The sequence below is a fragment of the Mustela nigripes genome, chromosome 1, assembly GCF_022355385.1.
Source record: "Mustela nigripes isolate SB6536 chromosome 1, MUSNIG.SB6536, whole genome shotgun sequence".
Taxonomy (NCBI): Eukaryota; Metazoa; Chordata; class Mammalia; order Carnivora; family Mustelidae; genus Mustela; species Mustela nigripes.
Window position 1 is genome coordinate 22,419,414 of NC_081557.1, and position 12,724 is coordinate 22,432,137.

The 12,724-nt window shown below is 35.5% G+C and overlaps 1 protein-coding gene across 4 annotated transcripts in view; it reads left to right on the top strand.

Moving 5' to 3' along the window:
* DCDC1 (doublecortin domain containing 1) overlaps positions 1–12,724 on the top strand; it is a 440,084-nt gene that overhangs the window by 75,795 nt on the left and 351,565 nt on the right. For all 4 annotated transcript variants that reach the window (XM_059406535.1, XM_059406544.1, XM_059406519.1 and 1 more), the window contains one exon: positions 1,841–1,934. In XM_059406535.1, the coding sequence (XP_059262518.1) occupies positions 1,841–1,934 (94 nt within the window). The remainder of the gene's footprint in view (positions 1–1,840; positions 1,935–12,724) is intronic.

Here is a 12,724-nt window from a genome sequence, read left to right on the forward strand (position 1 = left end):
TTTTTTATGGCTGAGTAATATTTCACTGTATATACATGCATTCTATATATATATGCTTATCCATTCATCTATTGATGGATACTCGGGTTTCTTCCGTATCTTGTATCTGTATCTTGGCTTCTGGATAATACTGCAATAAACATAGGGGTACATATATCTTTTTAAATTCATGTTTTCATTTTCCTTGGGTACATACTCAGAAGTGGAATTACTGGATTGTATGGTACTTATATTTTTAGTTTTTTGAGGAATCTGTATTGTTTTCCAATTTACATTTGCACCAGATTACATTTCCACAAATAGTGTGCAAAAGTTTTCTTTTCCCCACATCCCTGCCAGCACTTGTTATGTATTTTCTTTTTCGGTACTATTCATTCTGACTGCTCTTAGGTAATATCTCCTTGTGGTTTTGATTTGCATTTCCCTGATGATTAGTGATGTTGAGTATCTTTTCATGTGTCTATGTTCATCTATATATTTTTTGAAGAAAATATCTGTTCAGGTCTTCTGCCCATTTTAATTGGGTTATTTGGGTTCTTTGGAGTGTTCACTTGTATGAATTCTTTATATATTTTGGATATTAGCCCATTATTGGAAATACCTTTGCAAAGATCTTTTCCTGTTCAGTACATTGCCTTTTCATTTTGCTGATGGTTTCCTTCACTGTACCAAAGCTTTTTTGTTTGTTGTAGTCCCAGTTGTTTATTTTTCCTTCGTTTCCCTTACCTGAGGAGACATATCTAGAAATATTTTGCTAAAGTTAATGTCCAAGAGGTTACTGTCTCTGTTTTCTTTTGGGAGTTTTATGGCTTCAGGTCTTACATTTAGGTCTTTACTCCATTTTGAGTTTTATATTTTTGTGTATGGTATAAGATAGTGGTCCATTTTCATTCTTTTACATGTAGCTGTCCAGTTTCCCCAGTACATGTATTGAAGAGACTATCTTTCCTCCATTTTATATTTTTGCCTCCTTTGTCATAAATTGACCATCCAAGTGTGGGATTTTTCTGGGTTCTCAACTCTGTGCCATTAGTCTGTGTGTCTGTTTTTGCACCAGTACCCTGCTATTTTGGTTATTTTAGTTTTGTGATATAGCTTAATAAGAGAGTGTGATACCTCCAGCTTTGTTCTTCCCTTTCAAGGCTGCTTTGGCTCTTCCAGGTCTTCTGTGGTTCTATACAAATTTTGCGATTATTTGTTCTAGTTCTGTGAAAAATACTATTGGTATTTTCATTAGGATTATATTGAATCTATAGATTGTTTTGGGTAGTATGGGCATTTTAACATTAATTCTTCCATTCCATTGATATGGTATATCTTTCCATTTATTTGTGCTAAGACCAAATTTAAAGGTAATATGCTTTCATTGTAAATTAATGAAAAATATAGAAAATAGCAAGAATAATGTCAAAATTTCCTATAGGTCTAGCATTTATTAAATATAGTGTAACTGCTTTTTAATATTCATTGTATCTTTTTCTTTTTTATTAAGATTTGTTTATATATTTTAGCTTATTTTTATTTTATTTATTTATTTTTAAGTAAGCTCTTCACCCAGTGTGGGGCTTGACATCATGACCCTGAGATCAAGAGTTGCATGCTCCACTGACTGAGCCAGCCGGGTCCCCTTGTTTCTGTGTTTTTAAAGTAAAATTGTGATCTAATAATTTTAACTGCTTTTTTTCTTTTCATATAATAGAAACATTTTCTAAATCATCAAATATTATTTTATGGTATAATTTTTATAGCCATTTAGTATAGAAAGGACTTTAAACGTTTATTTGATTCAGCCAGAGCTTACTGTAATAAATTACTTACAGGTTTTTCCCTCCCTGGGTAGGTTTTAGATACTTGCACAATGAGAATGAACCTAAATTCACCAGCCAGATATCTTTATGATTGGTATGGCAGAACAATTAAAGATATTTCAAAAGGTAAGTGACAAAGATTTTATAAACTCTAACATTTCAAAAGGTACTTACATAATTTTGCTTTTATTTTATATATTTAAAAAGAAAACAGCTATAATAAAAGTTTAGTTTTAACATGGATAAATATGTCATTCTTATACAAAAGGGAATTATGAAAGGGATTAATTTTGAGGAATTTTTATTTTAGCATGTGTTGGTCCATTTGGTCATCTATCACAAAAGTACATTGGCTGGGTGACTTCAACAACAATTTATTTCTTATGCATATGAAGTCCAAGTCCAAGATCAAGGCCCTGGTGGATTCATTGTCTGTTGAGGGCCCCTTTACTGATTCATAGATTGCTATCTTCTCACTTTGTACTTATTGGTAGTAAGGGCAAGAGTGCCCTCTGGGGTCTCTTGTATAAGGACACTAATTCAATTCAGGAGGGCTCTACCCTTATGATGCAATTACCTCCAAATACCATCACATTAGCTTTCAACATTTGAAATCTGGGGGGACATAAATATTCAGCCTATAGCGCAGCTCAAGTTTAGGTTTAAAAGAAATGAGTATTTTAACTTTAGTAAGCCATCACTTAATAAACAAAAGCAACTGGTAAATTTTCACAATTTAACAGGCATTTTCTATGGTATACAGCTTTCAGAAGAGAAAAGAGAAATCATACTGCTGTGTTCAGATAAAAATGTTTTTAATTGTTTTGGTTAACTTCTAGAGATTTTCAAAAGTTATGGAATGTGTTTTCAAACAATTTCATTGCATGTCTTTGTCAAAATATGAGACCTCCATTGTATTTCTAAAAGCCCTGATTTGCTAGTCTTTAAAAACAAAAATACCATGAATTCCATATTGTACTGCTATTAAATTACTAATAGTAGTAATTGCTACTATTTATTTTTTACTTTTTGAAATTTACTTTTTATTGCTTTAGTTGTAATTTCTATTACTTTAGTAGTGTTACTATTAGTACTACCAAATGTACTACTGTTATGATCCTATCACTTCCTTTAAGTCTTAACTCCATATGCCTGAAAAGGGCCAAAATATTAAGTGGCATACTTAAACTGCAAGGCTAGATCTGGAAAGCTTTAAGTTTTTTTTAGGATATGGCTATACTGAGTACCTACATTTGTTTCTAATATCCTTGCTTATACTGTATTAAAGCAAACCATTACTGACTTTATCATTCTAATACTCCAAGTGTCTACTATTATATTTTGATACTTGTTGTTATAACTCTTAAATTTTTTTCTGCCAGGGATTATATGTGTGTTTGTGAATTTAGAAAGTAAATAAATTGTTTCTTGGTCGTTTTTGTTTGTGTTAGATATGATAATTATTTTTCATTTTATTAGGAGTTTTTATCTGAAGATTTAAAAACTTCTGTAGACATACCAGTTAACTAGCTTGTTATGTACCTGTAAGGCATATGTAACACGGGGAATACTTCCTTATGGTCTTTTTTAAGGGGAGGATACAGAGGGTATCATATGGAAGTTTATTTCTTCTTTCTTGCAGTCCCCCTGATCACACTGGCCAAAATGATCTTTATGATCAACAATATTATATAATTGGGACACCGGGGTGGCTCTGTGGGTTAAGCCTCTGCCTTCAGCTCAGGTCATGATCTCAGAGTTCTGGGATCGAGCCCCACATCAGGCTCTCTGCTCAGCAGGGAGCCTGCTTTCCCCTCTCTCTCTCTCTGCCTGCTTCTCTGCCCACTTGTGATCTGTCTGTCAAATAAATAAATAAAATCTTTGGGAAAAAAATTATTATATAATCACTCAAACTTGCATTAACAAAATAAATAACACATTTTCTTAAGATCCTATCCAGCTTTGAATTATTTCTAGCTCACCAGGAATTAAAAAATTATATTTGAATAAACTGTTAGAATTAAAACTATAAGGAACCCTGTTAAAGGGAAAGATTTATATTTAGAAAGTTGATTTTTTCCCCTCCCAAATGCGGTATAACAAAATTACTTATCGAAACATAAAAGCTCTGACTCTGAGGTGTGATGCTTCATGGATGCCGGAGGCATTCAGATTCGTGCCTCATGCTTCACGTGTCCCAGAAGTGTGCTATTATCACATTTTAATGCATGCCTTGCCCTGTGTTTTTGCATACTTATAAAAGCTTATGCCAGCTGAAATTAGCCTATGCAACTACTAACATGTGGAAGCATAACAAGTTCACTAGACTTAACATACTCAAAAAGCTAATCCTGTTGGAGGAACTTCCAGTCTGTAGCACCCTAGTCACTTAACATTAAATTTTTGCATTTCTTTTTTCTTTGTTTGTTAGTATAATTTGTGCATCAAATGATTGAAGTCCCTAAACTTTTATATTTGATGGTCTTCTGAACTTCAGCTTAGAAAAGGTCAAGTGTTATGTGAAAGTTACCTTTTAATTTAAATAATCACTAATACTCTTATTTGATGTGTGACTCTTGTTGTTTGCTTGTTTTATGTCAGATCCAAAAATCATGTCTAATGTTAAGATCATGGCAATGACTTTTTATTTATAAAGACAGATTAGAAATATAATTGTACCAAGGACTAAAAAGTAAAAGATACACAAAATGCTTCTTCTTTAGAATCATATATACTTTGAAGGTTTTTTCCTGTGCTGTGAGAAATGAGCACAATTGACCTAACACTAAACTTTTTACTTTATCAAGTCTAGTGAAACCCTTAACAACCCATGGGTTTTGAAAATTGTTTATGTTTTTAGATTTCCAAACCATAGAAGATTTTAACAAAGAAATTCATATTGTTGTGTGTGGAAAAGTTCTTTAGTTATGGCTCCTGCAAAGATCTATTCTTTCTAAGGTAAAAGAGAACTATCCACACTGTAAAGATACCATATTCCTATATGTGGTCAACATGTTAATACAGCATTTCTGCTAGAACATAATGCAAAAAATGCATTCTGCAGAATCACTCCCATCAAAATTACAAGGCAATGAAAATAATAGTGTTGAGGAAAATCATTTAAAATCTATGCACCTTAAAAACCAGAATACTAACTTAAATAATAATTATTAACTTAAGAGATCCTGTAAACAGCCTGGATAGGTATCTTAGAGTACTGTTTCAGGGAATAGTAAAGCTGCACAAAAACAGCAGAGGATGAGACAATGCAGATGGAACCAACTGGAGGGTTGAGCCAGTGGGGCTTCCTTTAAGGAAGGCACAGGAGGAAGCAAAACTCCCTCAGAGTCCTGCAAGAAACCCAGTGGTGTAGCCGAGATAAAATCTTTTTTCTTTCCTGGCGAAGAATAGAATTCTACTCCTTCTCTGTTGGCCTCCTTTGCCTAGGAAAAAGCACATATTCTCCAACCAAACTTCTGTATTGCATGGACATCCTTCTCCTATTGAGCTGTTTGGTATTACAGAAGCATATAACAGTGGTAGCACACAGATTTGTTTAATAACACCCTCATTCCCCCTAATATTTCCTAACTTTTTGTTCTCTTGGCTTCTTTGGCTTAATTATTCCATTATGGTGAACCAGAGAAGTCACTCTCTCTCAAGGACCTTAAGTCTCTTAGGACCTATTATTCCAGTAACCAAACCCTGCTCCTGAGTGGATCTTTCTAGATTCTGGTGGGTAATATGAAATGTACACTAGAAGATTCTGAAATGACTTAGAAAATAATTAAATTGGTTCCAAGGCCATGCTTTGAACACTGAATGTTCATTTCCTATTCCATTCCTCACCCCAAATTATACATAGTAGCACTGTCCAAAATAGCCATTTTCTGACACATTCTTCGGAGATTCTTTAATGCAATGAGATCAAATGGCAGGACTAACGTATTTCAATCACAAAATTCCAAAAACATACTCTGAACTTGAATGTTAACTCTCGTCCATTATGGAGTTTTTGTGAAGAAATTAAAGTCAAAATTCCGAAGAAATGAAAATCCCAAGTTTTTACATTTACACAGAAGTGAATTCCAAAATCAACTAATTTACCTCTGTGAGTTAAAATCCAAAAATAGTTCCAACTCCTCAAGTTGAAATTCAAAGAAATTAAAAGTCCTTAATTTTTATTCTTCCCTGTGTCAGCCAGATGACTTGTGGATGCCTAGTTTGAACTAGAATTCCTCCAGCAACTACCTTCTGGGCTCCTGCCATGGGTGTCATCCCTTAGGACCTGAGAAGTTGAATTAAGTCGACACCAACTTTCTCATGCACCCTAATTCTAATTCTGGTGGCAAAACATCCTTCTTGCCTCAGGAGCAATACTTTCAATCCTGACTCATAACGGCTGCTGTCATGGCCTCTGTCTATGGAATCATTTAAGCTAAAAAACCCTACTTTGTGAACACAGCTTCCTCCTCATCTTCATATCAGTTCCCATCAGAGAGTAACTTTGCTCCATGGTTTTCTGATTTGAAGTGGCTGTTTATGTTTCTGACCCTCATGGTCTTAGTATTCAGGAGGACTAGCACAATGTCATTTCCTCCTGTAGACAGGGTCTTTGCTCAGTTTTTGGATGCTTCTGGTCTTAACATTTCTGTCATCTCTTTCTACAGCATTTAGGGATTTGTCTCTACTGTATTCCAATTCCTTTCAGAAAGTTTCCCTTCTCTAACAGGCACCGGCTGTATTGCTTGCTGCAGTGGACTTCTTTCTTTTCTTTTACTTTCCCTTTGCTATTTGTTTCATTCTTGTGTTTTTCTAACATATTCCTGTAGATATTTTTCTTGCAGCGCGTCTCATAGTGAGAGATATGAAGTCAATAAGCTCCAAGTTTGTCAATATCATCCTTTGTTCAAACCAGTCCTACCCATTTTCACCTCCCTGAGTTAAATAATCCTACCCAGGATGTATTTTCCCACAGTCTAACATCGAATTTTGATCTGACTCCTTGATCTATTATTGCTGTGTCTGGATCTTCTGTAATATAATTTATCTTCTCTTTGCATAATTTATCTTCTCTTTGCCTTTTCTTAATCTTAGACCCAGAAATTTGGGTTATTCCCTAAATACTTTTTTTGAGTATTTGATATTAATCTTCCTAGTATTCCCCTTTGCAGTTTATTCAGATTTCATGAGCACTCTTTGGATAGTTGTCTCATCCTTAAAAGAGATTCTCCAATTGCTCTTTCTATTAATTTATCTGTAACATAAGTGTTACCTCTTCACAGTATTTGTGGATTCTTCCTCCTTTGGGGGATTGCTCTGACTCTACTCTCCAAGATCTTTATTTCTCTGGTTGGTTTCACTGGGTTCCAGTTAACTGTTTGTGATTTTGTAACAATTACAGTATTTCCCCCTTTTATAATAACATCTTTAAGAGTAGTCAGACTTGGATACCCTCATATCTGGCCTTCAGGATTTTAGTTCCTCTTTGTCTTATCTGCTAAAAATGCATGTTCTGGTGCACCTGGTTGACTCAGGTGGTTAAGCTTCAAAGTCATGATTTAGGCTGGGGTCATGGTCTCAACGTCATGGGGTCTAGTCTCAGGGTTGGGATGAATGTCCTAAGTGGAGTCTGCTTGAGATTCTGCTTGAGATTCTGTCTGCCCTAACCCCCTCTTGCACTCACTGTCTCTCTTTCAGTTAAATAAATAAAATAAAAATGTGTGTTTGAATCAGATAGTTACCTTTATTCTAGGAGATCTCTTTCTTCTTCCAGCTAAATAACCCTATCTTCTTTTATTTATTTTCATGCATATACTGCTTTATTCTGATCATAAGATTGAAGCATATTTTAAAGCCATTTTAGGGACACCTCACTGGCTCAAAAGGTAGATCACGTGACCCTGGATCTCAGGGTCATGAGTTTAAGTCCCATGGTGGGAAGCCTACTTGAGACCAGTTTACTTTTTCCTCCATTTCTTTAGCAAATCTGTTCCCTAGATGTGTATTACTTTCTTCCAGTTTTTTCTCTAACTTAACTGAAGAAGATGAAGTATTCTTTTTACAACAAATCTACCACCTTTCTGTAGATGAAGCCATAACTTGAGTTTCTGAAATTTAGAACATAAATATTCATAATTTATCAGAATATGTTTTCCCAAGTCAATCAATGACAAGTAAAGCAGTATCACATCCCCTGCCTTTCCCCTCACCCAGATCATTATATAATCTACAATTGCATGACTATTTCTATTAGACATCAGATCATTGACCTAAATTGATCTTAAAGACAAATAGAGCCCCTTAGGTTTTGTTCACAATTTGCTTTAAGCCACTTCTTCCTTATCCTGTACTTGTACTGCTGATTTTATAGGCATACATTGATTCCTCTGAAATTTCTATTTACCAGGTTTTTATTTTAATAGTAGTAGTAGTTTAGCCTTACAAGATCTTTCAGATACTTAATCTGTCACTCAGGGATTAACAGTTTCTTTCATCTTTGCTTTCCCTTATAAATGTGGCCTGAATACCAATTTTATCACTAAGTTATTGATAAAAATATTTTTTTAAATGTTGACTATGCCTTGACTAGGGACAGAGATCTCTAGAATGTTAATAAAGTTCCTGCCTCAGATTTATAGTCATCTTCCATGGATATGACTGTTCATGTAGCTATGAATCTACGAGCTCACCTATCTCCAACTTAGATTGTATCACTCTAGTAACACTATCTTTAGGAATGATTTTATGGGGTGACTGTCTGACTCGGTAGAGCATGTGACTCTTGATCTCGGAGTTGTAAGTTCAAGCCCCATGTTGGGTATAGCGATTACTTAAAAATAAAATCTTAAGGGTGCCTGGCTGGCTCAGTCATTAAGTGGCTGCCTTCAGCTTGGGTCATGATCCCAGGGTTCTGGGATCGAGCCCTGCTTCAGGCTCCCTGCTCCATGAGGGGCCTGCTTCTCCCTCTTCCACTCCCCCTACTTGTGTTCTTCCCTTGCTGTGTCTCTCTCTGTCAAATAAATCTTTAAAAAAATTTTTTTTATAGATTTTATTTATTTATTTGACACACAGAGAGAGATCACAAGTAGGCAGAGAGAGAGAGAGAGAGAGAGAGAGAGAGAGAGAAGCAGGTTTCCCGCCAAGCAGAGAGCCTGATGCAGGGCTTGATTCCAGGACCCTGACATCACGACCTTAGCCGAAGGCTGAGGCTTAACCCACTGAGCCACCCAGGCATCCCTTAAAAAAATCTTCAAAAAAGTAAGTGATTTTATCTTATCATAACTTTTCATACTAAACCCATGCTTAAATCTTTATCATGGCCTAAAGGACCTTTATGATTTGGCCCCTATCCAGTTTCTCCTTATTCACTTAGTACTACTGGCTCCTTTCATCTCTTCACTCAAGTCATCTTATTTTTTCATTTCTGTTCCTCAAACATTTTATTCTTCTTCAAGCCCTGGTACCTCACCGGATAATGTTTTCCCTACTTGGATTCTCTCTCACCCTAACCATCTTGCAAGCTATTGCCTACTCATCTTAAAGGTCTTATTTTAAATATTTCTTTTTCTGAAATGATTTCCTGACATTGCCTTGCTCCTATGCTCCTTTCCTCCCTTGTCTAGGACAGGTATCTTTGTTATACTAATGGCACCCTGTATATACTAATTGTTTAAATTATAATTCACAAAACTGCACTGGGAATTATTTATTTAATATCTGTCTGTCCTCTAGATTCTAAGCTCCATGAGGACAGAGATTTTGTAGTCTTGTCTGTATTCCCATGTTTAACTCAGGACTAAATCATAAAATAGTATAAAAATTGGGGATGCTGCCCTTATCTAGAAACATTGTAATTAGATGCCCTCCCTTTTCTTCCAGATTTTATTTATTTATTTTAGAGAGAGAGGGAGCATTCACTAGCTGGGGTAGGGGCAGATGGAGGGAAGAGAGAGAACCCCAAGCAGAGTCCACACCAAGGGTGGAGCCCCACACGGGGCTTGATCTTATGACTCTCACCAACAGAGCTGAAATCAAGAGTCAGATGCTCAATTGAGCTACCCAGGTGCCCCCATAGATGCCTTTTGATGTGAGTGGGAAATTCAGGACACTGAGAAGGTATCTAGTCAAATGCTTCCCTCTCTCTTTATGCCCTAAAAATGCCTAGTACTACTCTTTTATTGCTATCACTACTGCTTCTGTTCTGCTAAATGTGGAACTGCAATGGTCCAGATAATTTGGGCTTTGTAAGTGGTATTGCTTTTTTAGCTAAGAATAAGTCAAGACCCATAAGGGACAACTGTGTGTGTGTGTGTGTGTGTGTGTGTGTGTGTGTGTGTGTCTTCATTCTGATTCCTTTTATTACTTTCTCCAGGAAAGAAATTTGGGATCCAAGGCAGTATCCATTCATAACTTTCTCTTACCTTGTTTTGGATGCTAAGTGACATATTTCTCTATCACTTTTTGAAAGATTTTTAGTTTATTTTTATTTGAGAGAGAGAGAGAGCCCACAAATTGGGAGGCAGGAGCAGAGGGAGAAGCAGACTCCCCACTGAGCGGGGAGCCCGACATGGGGCTCGATCCCAGGTCCCTGGGATTATGACCTGTACCAAAGGCAGACCCTTGATAGACTGAGCCACCCAGGCACTCACTTTTATTTTTTATTTTCTTTCTTTATTAATTATTTTTATTAACATATAATGTATTATTTGCCCCAGGGGTACGGGTCTGTGAATCATCAGGCTTACACATTTCACAGCACTCACCATATCACATACCCTCCCCGATGTCCATAACCTAACCACCCTCTCCACAAGCACAAAATCAGAACTTTCTCTATCATTTTCAAATAGAAACATCAAAGGAGAGCAATCATGAATTCTAAGTAGAAAACCTAAACAGGAGGTTTGCAGACATTGTATGTTCTCTTACCTTGTTGCAGATATAACCATTTATCTGGGAAGAGACATACAGATTTAGCAGTAGGTCCTTGCTTAAGAATAATAGATGGTAGCTATAGTCGATTAGGATCTATTTCCCACTGGAATAAATAATAGTGATATGCTGTTGTTAGAGATGTCAAACCCCATGTAAGGAATTTCCCCAAGAGTCTCCCTGTTTACCCCAATAAACTTCCTCTCTGTTCCTTAAATATTTATTTAATATATGAGTTTATTTACTATATGAGTTACTCCATATGGGTCCTAGTGATTAATGTTTATTTTTCCAAGAGTTCACAAACCATTCATCTTAAAATCTCTTCCAAAACTTTTTAGGGGATTAAGATCAAACTTATGGGTATAATAACTTCTTTATATTAAAAAAATATTTTATGTATTTATTTGAGAGAGAGCGAGAGAGAGAGAGACAGAGAGCGAGCAAGTGCACAAGCAGGGGAGAGGGACAAAGAGAAACAGAGTGTGTGTTAAGTAGGGAGCCTCACATGGGGCTCAATCCCAACACTCCAGGATCATGACCTGAACCAAAGGCAGATGCTTAACTGACTGAGCCACCCAAGCAGCCCTGATTTCTTTAAAATTAACTACATTTGCCCCTTTCCAATCCTTGGGTCCCAGTACTATTTACCTTTATTTCTTATATTTTATAAAATGCAAAACTCGGACCTTTTGCTGAAGAGGGATGCCAAATGCTGGTGGTTATGAATCAACCCTTAAATCTCTCTAGGCTTCTTTGGACTATACAAAGGCAGCCAGTTAAAAGCCCTTTTGTGTAGGAAAGATGTCTCTCAGGAGAAGTCTTCGATTTCCCTTAAGACTATGCACCCTGTGACTTTGCCTTGGTTCCAAGGCGCCTTATAGATGTCCCTCAGTGACTTCCAGTGACCTCAAGGCATCAGAGTTGGGTTGAACAAAAACAGAAAGTAATCACTGATTTAAATTTCTACTATTGATCCATAGAGAATATTAAGAATTTTTAAAAGCTTGATTTTAAAAAAAGAAGGGTTTTTTTCTGGTGGCAGTTGGAGAACTCCTATTATAATTGGATCACTGTCATCTTTTATTAAATGTATGAATGCCGAATTGTGTGATATTAACATCCACAAAGCAGTCTAATCTGCTCAGAGACACTTTAATATCTCTCAGAAATTCCCTTTTGAAGTCTTTAAAACATAGACTCTCTTTTCTATTCATGAAGATATGATCATCACTTCTAGGTTTCGTTGGGCTAAACTTGCTTCAGTATTTATGTAATGTTTTAGCCAAGTCCTTGTTCTTTCTATCTTCTCCTGGAGTTTGTCTTTCTTTATAGCTTCTGCTTTTTATTTCTTATTCTCAGTCTTTGAACCAGAGATCTTACCCTTACTTTAATGATGTTCCAATGATCCTAGAGGTTTATTATTAAAAACTTAAGTATAATTACCAGTGAAAACAAATAGCTTAATTATTACTGTTTAATCTTTTTAAAACAGAGCTCTCCATGTAAAAGAACATGACTCAGTATAGAGAGGTTTTCTTCCCCATAAAGTTTTCAGAAGAGATGGGATAGTAGACAAACTATGTAAAAATAATAACTATAGAGGATTCTACTTTTGTGAAATAAACATTGAGAAATGAATATCAAAAGGGAGCTCTCCATTTTAATTGCTTAAACTATTAAGACCTTTTAGTTTGTCACATTAAAAAGTATAAATTTTTCATATATATAAATTTTTCACAATATATATATATATCCTGATTCAAATATATAAAATATTTGAATGTAATATATTGATCAAGCATTTGCATCTAAGGAGACCAAAATAGCTTTACCCACATTAAGTGATACCTAGGGCAGTTTAAATTAGGTTGTGTATGACAAGTATTATTATTATTCCTGCTTTCAGACTTAAGAAAAAAAGAAAAAAATTAACAAGAAAAAGGAAAAAGAATCCAGCTACATTTTTTTTAGATTTATAT